Consider the following 12,273-nt stretch of genomic DNA (forward strand, 5'->3'; position numbering starts at 1 on the left):
TCGGAAACGGTGGGACAAATGTGAAAAAAAAGGAAAGGACGTGTAGCATTATGTTCAAAATACAACGATTTAAGTTAAACTGTCTTGTTCCAGCCCCCTTCACCCCCCCCCACACACACACACAGTGTTCCAGGTAGGGTCCAACTCAAAAGTTTCAAATGGCAAGGGGGTTAAGTAGCACATCGTTGAAAGCTGCTGTTAAATAAAGACGATGGAGCACACTCGAGTCTCTACGATAATCCTGTGCAAAATGGCGGCTTGTCAAAGTGTAAACACAAACTTAATTGAAAAGTATATGCCCACCTTGAATCCAAGATGGCCGCTTAAAACCTGTCATTCATAACAGTACAAATCTATTTGTATTTTTCTCTATTGTGTATTTAGAAACAATAGGAAGAATAAAGAACAATTGAATTTCGATTCATTTCAATTATTATTTCATTCCGTAACAACACATATATTTTTCGTTCCTAATGCACGTTCGTCACGGTTCTCTCGATGTCATTTACGTGAATATAACGAATATACGATGAATACATAACTCTGACTTCCTATTCATACTGCTAAACAAAAGTGGAATATCTTCGGAACTTTTCAAATTTTATCATACGTAGTTCATACATAAAGGACTTGCTACACTAGTCAGGTTGAGGGCTCTATTGTAACGTAGTCGTGATGATTACATTTGGAAGCAATATCATATATATATATATATATATATATATATATATATATATATATATATTTAAAAAAGTTCAACGTGTAAATCATTTCAGTACATCGAGCTGCGTCAAACTTTGTCTTTGGTCACAATATTCCAAGAAATGAATTTTTCACGCTGGCAGCCATATTGGATTACAGATGATAGTCTTTGATATTTTGTGGATATTTACTACTGGCCATAAACCTAAATACTACATTTCGCTTCTCCAACTCCAGTGGTTTGAGCTGGACATGTGTTCGATACATAGTGCGGCATTTTAATCTCAATATGTCGCGTTTTTGAATACTTTGTACCTTTTCGTCATCTACTGATCAACATTCATGCCAAATTTGGTTTTCCTAGCTAACAGTTTGGTATGCCTATCCTTTCGACAAAAGTTTTAAGCAACTATCCTGGATTCAAGGTGGCCATAGAATCTTCAACTAAGCTTTTGTTTACATTTTGACCCGCTGCCATTTTACGCAGGGTTGTTGTAGAGAATCGAGACTTTCTCCATCTTTTTTTCATTTAATAACAGCTTTTAAACGATGTGCTACTTAACCCCCTTACCATATGAAACTTTTGAGTTAAGTTGAGCTGAGTTGATTTTAAGTTTTACGTCCCTTTCAGCAGCGAGACTATATGAAACGGGACCTACTTATTAACGTGGAATCTGAATCACATGAGCTCCCGCTGGGAATCCAACCCTGGTCTCCCACACCAAAGGCGCGTACGTTAACCGCTTTGCTACGAAGCATCTCTTGAAACTTTTGAGCTGGACCCTACCTGGGACCTTATGGGGGCCCTGGGACAGGACCTTTTAACTTAAATCGTTGTACTTTAGAAATAACGCACACGTCCTTTCCTGTTTACATATTTGTCCCACCGTTTCCGATTTATAGGGATGGCCATGGAGTTTTCAATTAAGTTCTTGTTTACATTTTGTACCCGCTGCCATTTTGCACAGGGTTGCCGTAGAGAGTCGAGACTTGCACAATTTTCTTTTATTTCAGAACAGCTTTCAAAAGATGTGCTACTCAACCCCCCTTGCCATTTGAAACTTTTAAGTTGTACTCCGTCTGGGACCCTGCGGGGGACCCTGGAGCAAACTTTTTTTTTTATCCCAAAAGGTATGCCCTTGAAACTGATGTTATACGTGTTCGCCGAGATTTCCATTTACCCAACCGTTTCTGAAGAAATTACTCTGTTCAAACTATTCTGCCAGCTAATAGCTTTTACATTACAAAATATGTTGTAACTCATGATATCCTGGCCGATGGCATGTGTAACTTTGGGATTCCTCTAGTCATAACATTTCAAATGCAAACACAATTGTCTCATTCGGATCTCAGTGGAGCCACTTCGTGACCCTCCCTTGTAAGTAATATATATATATATATATATATATATATATATATGCAGACTAGTCAATCCCCTTTCACGCGGTATACAGAATTCGTATTTTGAGTTCCTTTTTGTAATTCCGGCGTAAAAGTGACACATTTTCAACAAACTTTCCTTAAAGAGTTAACAATGAGTGGACAAAAAATTCAATCAAACAGGAAAATATATTTAAAGATATATAAGTGAAATATGATTTCGAATTTGCATTTATATGATTTGACAGATGTATCAGGGTAATATCGTAACTATCATTGAATTGAAGGTGACTAGATGCTGTGCTGAGTACAATTTTCTTGATACAGTCTGATATATGTATATATATATTATGTGTTTATTTTTCAGGCAGGAGATTTGTTTTTAGTTGGTGATCAGGCAATTGTCAATGACTTGACAGAAGTCGTTAATACTATCTCAGGAATTACAAGCCTCCCTGATTATCTGAACAATGACAATGATCAGAGTGTAGTAGAAATATGCATCACCAGGGTTACATCAGCGATCAGGTATATACACTCCGAAATTCATATATGTTAAGGTTTAATTGTAGTGTGTTGTATTTCTCGAGAGAAATAGTATATTCAGCTGAGTATATAGATGAATAATTACTTAGGGGTGTGAATTTACACGTCTATAATAATTTGTAAACCTACTCTCTTATATACTACGTTTAATGTTTAATACACTATTAATTTTATTATTTGTGTTCCATGACGCCTTCCTCAGCAGCTATGGGTAACTCTCACTTCTTAGAATTTTATCTTGCACGAATTTTATGTTCCGTGTTCACGGTAAAGTATGATAAACATTTTTTAAACTTCAAATGTTGAGAGACTGTATACTCTTGATACGCAGTTTCTTAACATGTGCAGGCGTAATGAAATTTTTCCAAGACCTCGTCTTTGTTTTCCGTGGAGACGAAATAGTGCAAGATTAAGTTGTAAAAAGTGAGATAGAGCTCCACTTAAGCTATCGAGATCTGCTGAGGAAGGTGTCATTGAACACCGAAACAGTACATTAAATATTAGACGCTACAGTAAAAGAGTATGTTTACAAATTATTAGTGTTTATGAGTGTATGACTTCATGAATAAAAGGTTGATTGATACAGATGGAGATTATTATTTCAGAATGGAAAATTTTATATAGAAAAGTTTAACATCGGAAAAATTAGTCCCTAATTTGGGTCCTGGAAACTCTTTGTGAAACTTATATTATAGAATGCTCATAGTTGTTTTCGTCTGTTTTGCTCCGTTTAGACCCTTTTATTTCACTTAGCTTTTCGGATCATAATATAGTCCAGCCGCAAGGTTAAGTAAGAAATTAAAGGTAGAGACGTTATTTGCAAAAAATATATATACACAGAACAGAACAAAAGACGTGAGTGCAGTTATCAAAATTTATTATCTACATAGGTAATATTGAATGTAACGGTATTTGACAGCTAACTCCTAGACCGGTTTTGATGATTTTTGGTACATGAGTGGACTCCGCCCTAATTTTTTTTCTTCACATTTCCAACAACGAGAGAGAACTGGTAAAAGGATGATATAAAAATAATCATAAACGACATTCCTGCTGAATAGCCCAAGTCCAGCCTCATTGTATTGTAGGAGGGGAAAGATGACGTTAAAATAAGCGGAAACGATCGATACTAGTGTCCAATCCATAGATTTTGGGTTCGCTAAGATGAATAATGACACTCCTGATACTATTTAGGTCTAAATTCATTCCTCATGTGTATCATAAGGTGAGAAGGGATTCAAGTGCTTCTCATAAATTTATTCTCCCCTTGCAAAGAATGGGTATTTCAGCTAGTGAAATAAATGGGAAAGGGAGTAAACAACAAATTAATTCTCACACGTGTTCTCTATAGGCAAATTAAATGATTAAGGTAGTGGAAAAAGGACTGTGAACCGGCCCCAGGAGTGAAAGCAAACAATTCTTTGTCAGGAAGCAGACTTGGTAACGTAGTGTTAGCGCACCGGCACTGTAAACAGGAAACCCGGGTTACGTTTGCGATTCAGTTATATAATTTTCACTCTCTGAATATCTATGTAAACCTATTACTTCAGTTGAGATTATCCTGAAATGAAGGTAACGTACGTTAATATGTCTTTCGTGTCAGTGTGCTTTATATAAAGGTTAACTAGTTTTCGAGAGATTTGTTAACGTAAGAAATAACAGGCTTTCCAATGCTCCTTTATTTCCTATTTTTCCGATATATTTGCGTCTCTTCCTATAAACTCCTATATGTCCTACATTTTAACTCCTATATTTCCTTCTATATTTTTGTGGGATTGCTACTTCCACTTGTAAAAATAACAAGGAAATAAGGTGTAGGTGGTTAGAGGGCCTTTCGTCTCCACAGTAGAGTGGTTGAATGGAGAGTCTTCTGTGTTTCATGCTTTCTTACTTAGTGTCTAAAAAGAATTACACCAAACAATATACAATTAGCGCAAAAAGTATTCATACACCTACAAAATGGAACAAAAAATAAACTAGTTTCGTCATATTCATTAAAAAAGTTCTATGGAATAGTGATATTCATGCACTGAAGAAAATGAAAATGTAACTGATAGTTTTACTGTTGTATATATTTCCTTAGATGCATTAAGTTCTGTGTGCAGTGGTTTATTTAGATACTTAACAAACCAACTCTTTGTATCATGTGTTTTGTGATTTTTTAAAATGAATTTTGCATCGATTTCTACAACTTGAAAGCATTATATATATTTTTAAAGTTATTTTCTTTCTATCATTTCTATGTTATTTCCTTTTTATATATATATATAAAGGAAATAACATAGAAATGATAGAATCTTGCAAATTATTCACATCTTGGAGACATATACTTACAAACACTGATTGTCCTTTTTACACTTTCCTTACACTAAGAAACTCGTATAAAATTTTGCAACGAAATAATTACCCATTTAGTTATATTTAGAGTAGAATGTATGTTCACATAACAATTGGTGGAATTTCCATTTCTTTTTCTATCTTTCCTTTTTTTTTATTATTTATTTCTAGCGATTGGATAATTGAAATGTTCCTTTTTCACAGCTTCATGAAACGTCCTATATTTTCTCGTCGTGATTTTATATCTATATCTATATCTATATCTATATCTATATCTATATCTATATCTATATCTATATATATTCATTAGCATTGGAAAACCTGAAATAAGTACATTAAAATATTGCATTGTTTAGTCCCCAAACCATATTATTATGTCAGTTGCATTCATTACGTGCTCGATTTTGATGTTTAGACTATTCTCTATTGTTAATCAGTTCGTTAGTTTTTAATAATGTATCTAGCTTCAGGTGAACATAGAAAATGTCCCTCAAGGACGATTTCCTCTAGCTTTGGAAGGAAGGTTGTAACAATACTCTTCTAGTAATGCCTTATTGGTAATATTGAATATTATTTACACTGTAGTTAGTATTGTGATATGCCGTAGATAGCTGTAGATAACTATTTAATTTGAATGCATTTCAAGTCACTTAGAAGCTGCTTTATTTTTAATGTTTTATTTTATTTATTGAATATTTTTATTCCAGGGAGACAGGCTCAATAGAACAACATGCGGAGGCATTGGTTGCTCTTTTGGAATCCTGCCTAAATCACAATTTGAAGCCCTCATCCAAAGATGAAGATCCACCTCATGCAAAAATTTCTTCTGATATTATTTCTTGTCTTTTCTTGGTGAGTTTATGTATATATTGATATAAAAACTTCGAGAAGTCATAGTTGTCGCGAAGCTGTAACATTGTAAATGGCGTTAGACGATGTCATGTACATAGCATGATTACACTTACGCACGCAGATTTTTTTCTTTGGGGGTGGAGATGAATTGTAAAGTGCATAGTACATAGTTCAACTTAATCAAATCTTTTTATCATAGTGAACTAGAAATGTTTCATCTAACTAAGGAATTATTCATTCTGATGATTGTCATGTTTCTCCACCCTACTTTCCAAGCTCGGTTTTACTTTATGTAAAATAGCAAAACTGATTTTGATCGTAACTGAGTTTGCGTTCCCTCAAATCAGTAAACATTGGTCAGTACCTTGAAGCAGCAGGGAAAAAAGGAGAAAAAATTTACATGACAAATCCGTCATAGCATTCATAAACTGATTCAAAAGAATTCGAGGTAGTTACGGGTGAATCATAAGGACAAAATTATATTTTGCTTTTAATTAAAACTAGCTAACCCACACGTCCTGCGCTAGCGCAGGACACTATTGTTGTCTGAATGATTGAATATGAGATACAAAATTAAAAATATATATTGCTAACAAAGTAGTTTTAATAACACGGTAATAATATCTTTAATTAAGAATTTCTCGATAATTACTCGAATTTAAGACGTCCTCGAACCTAAGACGCACCCCGATTTTGCTGGGTTAAATTAAGGAAAACTAGTTATATGTCCCGTTTTAACTATTATTAAAGCGCTCTTTGATATTGGTCATTTTCGGTGATTTTTATATATCCCCTACCCTCCCCATGTTGCGGGGCACGGCATGATAAAAATTATCTCAGGCCAGAAAGTCATGTCATGTATGTTGAAAATTTGATCGAGATCAGTTGGGTGATTCAAGAGTTATTAAGTTATATTTATTTTTATATATCTCTCCTCTCCCCTCCCCTCCTCCTACTCTAAGGTCTTCCGTTAAAGGTTTATGATAAAAACCACCCCATGTCCGAATCTCATCTATGTTGATAATTTGATTAAGATCGGTTCGGCGGTTTAAGCGAGATGATGTCACAGATAGCCACTAGCCACTTCTTCTTCTTCTTATTATTATTATTATTATTATTATTATTATTATTATTATTATTATTATTATTATTATTATTTACATATGTCCTCCCTTCCCCTCCCTAAGTTCTACTATCAAAATGAAATAATAAAAAACTTCCTAGGTTCGAACTTCATCTATGTTAAAAATTTGATTGAGATCAATCGGGTGATTCAATAGTTATTAACTCACGAACATGGCCACTTTTATTTTTATATTTATTGATTTTTGTATATCTCCCCCTCCCGCAACCCCTACGTTGTTTCGCCACAGTGAAATGGTAAAATCCATTCCATGCACGAACGTCATTTATGTTGACAATTTGATCGAAATTGGTTGTTTCGTTCAAAAGTTATCATCCTAGGCACGAACGTCATCTATGCTGAAAATTTGATAGAAAGTGGTCGTTTAGTTCAAGAGTTATTAAGTTTTATTTTATTTATTTTTTTTTTATAATTCTCCCTCCTCCCCCTCCCCTAACTTCTACCGTCAAGGTGAATAGCTAAAAACACTCCCAGGCCAGAACTGCATCTACGTCAAAAATTTGATCGAGATCGGTCGGGTGGTTCAAGAGATTAAGAGTCACAAACATAGACACTTTAAATTTGGATCTAGAGTTTTCTGTTCACAGACACCGCTATTAATATATAGATTTGTTTAGGTATATAGTGGTCGAATTGAAGGAGTAGTTTTTATCTTTTAAACTATAACAAAACATTTGTGAACTTTTAATCAAAATTTTTGGAGTGGCCAGTTTACGGTTTACGGTTTGATGTGTTTTAGAGTATAAATCACATCAAAAGGGCGACTCAACTGATAATCTTTAAACTATCTTAGATTAATAAGAGAAAAATACAGAATACGTGGACGTACAACGTCCAAGTGGCTAAGAAAACACTGATCATTAAATAACGTTTTCAAAATTCTGACTTCTTTCTTTAGATCGAATTACTTAGAATGTCTGTAAAGGTGCCAGTCAAAACCACATCAAATTCTAATACATTATGTAGAACTACTTATACAAAACTTCAAACTGTAATTCACCTTGAGCAATCCGAATTATGACATAAAGTTTACACAATAATTCCGCACCATCTTTTGGCTTCTTGATGACCTTTTCTATAAAAAATACTCAGTATAAGTGTATTGAAATCTCCTTATTTTATTATTTTTCCTATTACGCGGTATACATTTCCTGTATTTAATACTTATTATAAGCCATGATTACGCTCCTTCTCATGGTTTAGGATTATGACGCAGTTATTTAAATTTCAGTTAGGTTAGGTCAGTTTAGATTATCCTTTAGTTTATATATATATAGATACAAACAATAATTCTATTTTCTATTAACTTTACATAAAACCCTATGTAAAGGCAACTTTTATTTCCTCTTCAAAAGGAAACCCAATTTGAAATAATAAACCACAGTTTCTAATGAAACAGTTAATCGGACCTCAAAATCTAATTACACTTATAATTTAGGAACACAAAAGGATTACGCTCATTTTACAAATACTTCTATGAAACAATGTACACAATTTTTGGTAATGAGTATTCTTACTTTTTCACTATTTATAGCTTAAAATGAAAGTACAAATCTTATAGTTACAATTAATTTCTGTTGAGTAGAAAGTTATTCGGATTGAAAGGAACAATTACTAATAAAAGTTGCAGCGTAAAATTTATTAACATTAAATTCTTGAGTTTCAATTACTAAACTAATATAGAAAGCAAGCACAGTGAAAGCAAGCACAGTTTATTAATACTCTACTAGAACCAGATATAGGCCTCAACATATCTGAAAAATCCTGATTAAAGAAATGTAGCCACGGAATTTCTTCTTGTTATATTGAGTAACATCAATCTATTACAAGGAACACAACATTCTAGTTAAACGAAACAAATTATTAAGTTCTCTTTCCAATTCATATGTCAAAGTCGAAATCTCATAAGAAATAGATAGCCATGTTACCATTCTTTTCCACAAAATCGTAAATGTAATTTAAAGTTCGAAGGGTAACATGTCTCTTCACTCCCTTGAACCACATCTTCCGACCACTCATATCTATAGGACGCTTGAGATGCAGTTAAATAAGGAAGGCCTAATATGATATCACATGCCAAACTTTTCATAATAACAAAATGAATAAAAAGTTCCAGTCCTCCTATATTCATGTTTACTATTATTTCTATTGGTTTTCTGATACCTTCGTTACATCTGCTGTATTCAGTTATTGGATTTAGCTTATCATCATTCAATATTCAGAACCCAAACGCTTAACAAGAACGCAACAGCCCATATCATTACAAGCTGCTACGATTAGTCCTCCAAAATCGCCCAGTATGAACAACAATGAAGATCGAGAATCACTAAATGGTACTGTCCATACCAGAAGGAGCATTTGGAACCACCGTCTCGTTCCCTATTACTGGTCTTCATATTAATGATTCAGCTGTTGGCCTCCTTTTTACTCCAGTTGCCATGTTAATTTATTAGATTAGAGCTGTGAATACATTGAAGCATTCTGTTTTCAGAATAAGAATTGCAATTATCAATAACAACATCATTATCGTCTAATTTGCCCAGTATCATTAACAATCAACGACTGATTTCCACTGTAGTTAGCCAGATATGTTTCACAAAAAGTACTATCGTACAAATTCTATTTAAAAAAAAAAAAAAAAATTTTTTTCTTCCGCGATTTGTAAATATCCATCATATTTAAGTTACAAGATTTTTCTTTAGTATTGAGGTTCACAAATTTTACCTATATTTAAACAACAGACAAGGCCTTTCTTTTATTTTCCTAATCTCTTTTGTTTCTACATCAGGATCATTCCATTTCAAATCACCCAATCTTAAAATATAATAGTTGCATGAGAATTTTTATATATATGTATATCTTATAGGCAGTGGCGTGCCGTGACTTTTCTCACAGGGGACTAGGTTCGAAGAGAATGTGTGCTGTAGAGTGGAGGTCCTGAGTAATATTGTTGACACCAAATAACACAATTTATATGTTTCTGTAAACGCTTCTTGAACCAAGCCTTTTTCTTTCAAGAAATGGATAATTTCAGTCACAGTTTTATTTGAAAAATCTAAGAGTCTGTAAACCTATATTAATTCACTCCGCAAATTGTTAAAATTAAAATAAAAAGAACTCCCGTAAATTGATTTAAGGGCCAAAAACAAGCAATCAGGAAATCGAGATTTCAAGCACTGAAAATTCTTTAAATCTAACAGCTCAAGAAATTGTAACTCACTGAGATCTTGAAATCACAGTATCAATAATGTCATTGAAGAGACGCACGTATTTAATTTCTGAATCTGTTGAGTCATCTACTTTACGTCTTTTATTAGAAGGTTCCCATTGTCATCCAATTCTACTTTTCTATAAATCTTAAAAATCGTTTCTTGCATTTCTAAATTGAGATACCATCTTTTGTACTTTATGGATGCAATATTTCACATCCAAGGTTTTACTTTAAACAATGTTGATTAGTATATCCGTGTGCGAAAAAAAATGACAAAACTTTTAGTAGAAATGCAAAATCGAAATCCTTCAATGATAACTCACACATTTTTTTTCTTTTTTGTAGTCTTGAAAGCTTCGGTGTCGCAATTATCTGAATCTTCTACAATGTTCTTAGAACACCGTAAGAGTTCTATTTGATTTTCATTTACTGCATTCACAATTTTGGAATTGTAATTCCATCTTATAGTGGCAACCGTTGGAAATCGCTTAGTTACTTCTGATTCAGCAAGCGCGTTACAGCGTTTCGATGAATATGAAAAGAAATTTGGAATGCCACTTATTCTAAAATATACTTTACATTCCTTGATGTGATTAAGAGTCTGTGGAACAGCGAGATTTAGACTGTGAGCATACCAGTGTATGGTGAGTGCACTCAAACACCTTTTCACATAAGATTGCAAACCGTTCAAATGTCCAGAAAATGTGGCAGCCCCATCCATAACCTAGTGCTACAAGCTTTTGCTTACAATTAAAGTGAGAGAGAACTTGGAAAGCATACTCACTTAGTGCAGTCGCAGTGCAATCATTAGTAACACCTGCAAAACAGATAAATCTTTCATGAATTGCCGTCTTTCACGTACCGATTGAATGTTGAGAGATCTTTGCAATGTCTGTAGTTTTGTCCAACGTTATTGCTGTAAGAAGTGTATTGTTTATTTCTGACTTAATTTTATCCAGAATTACTCACCAACACATTTAATAATATAATTCTGAATTCTGCTTGATGTTCCTTTAAACACTCCCATGCTGTGAAGATGACATGTCAACATGGGCGCCCCAACGAAAGGGCAGGGTGGGGCCCGGACCTTCCTCTGGCTCACGAAAATGTATACGTAATACGGCAAACCACGTACATTAAATACCAGAAACACCAGACGCAACATAGCAACCATGGAGATGGGCCCCTCCCTAGAAAAATTTCTTCAGGCGCCCCTGCAAGTCCATTTAGTGTCGTACTTAGTAAGTAACTGAATTACTTCAATATAATTTCCCTAATTGACAGAATCTTCCTGTTTGTTATGACTTCTAAATGACAGCTCTTGTTTAGCCATAAAACAAGAGGAATAAATCAATCGGTTCATTAGTTCCCGGTTTGAATCAACTTCTGCATTGCTTGCTCAATTGAAAATCAATTTCTGGTTTCCCGAAAGTTTTTAATTTAGTTATTGTGGACAGGTATGAATAACATTTTTCTTGGCGCAACTTGGGTTTGTGAAAATTGTTCATGTCACAAAAGCCATCATTCTTCCACACGTCCTTTTCTATGTGGAACAGAATACAAGGCCAGCAGTACAGTTTGTTTCTTGTCTTACATGCAGTTAACTATTTCGAACAAGCAAAATAATCCGTTTTGATATTATGTATATAATCTTTCATTTTTGTCTAAATGGAAATGCTTGGAGTTGTTCTACCACTGGTTATTATTTGTTGCTTTTCTTGAAAATTAAGGACTCCAAATGATACCATGAATAATTGGTCCAGAATACAAGACTGAAACGGCCGATTCCCACCCCTACTGTCCCCTATACCAATTGAAGTAATATCACTGCTTGCGCCATCGCTTTGCTGCAAGGGACTCGGTTTCTCAAACGAGTCCCCTTCCATATTTTATTCTTTGAGTCATTTTCAAAATATATTGATAATCTAAAAAGTTCACACTTCATTAGATCTCTTAAAGTGTCAAGGTTAATACTGTAAATTTAATTGCGTTAAAACTATTAACTGTAAAAAGCAAACGAGCATTAAATTCGTTTACGACAGAACGCCCGTGCTTAGAGCTTAGACAACATAATATGAGGACTAGCTGGCTGGACCCTGTT

At 34.1% G+C, this 12,273-nt stretch overlaps 1 protein-coding gene across 4 annotated transcripts in view; it reads left to right on the forward strand.

Moving 5' to 3' along the window:
• The window catches only part of melt (ventricular zone expressed PH domain-containing protein melted), a 94,862-nt gene that overhangs the window by 18,577 nt on the left and 64,012 nt on the right, over window positions 1-12,273 (forward strand). For all 4 annotated transcript variants that reach the window (XM_081739796.1, XM_081739794.1, XM_081739797.1 and 1 more), the window contains exons 3-4: window positions 2,450-2,610; window positions 5,673-5,817. In XM_081739796.1, coding sequence (XP_081595922.1) covers window positions 2,450-2,610; window positions 5,673-5,817 — 306 coding nt within the window. The remainder of the gene's footprint in view (window positions 1-2,449; window positions 2,611-5,672; window positions 5,818-12,273) is intronic.

The sequence above is a fragment of the Thermobia domestica genome, chromosome 15, assembly GCF_964235325.1.
Source record: "Thermobia domestica chromosome 15, izTheDome1.hap1.1, whole genome shotgun sequence".
In the NCBI taxonomy this organism is placed as follows: domain Eukaryota; kingdom Metazoa; phylum Arthropoda; class Insecta; order Zygentoma; family Lepismatidae; genus Thermobia; species Thermobia domestica.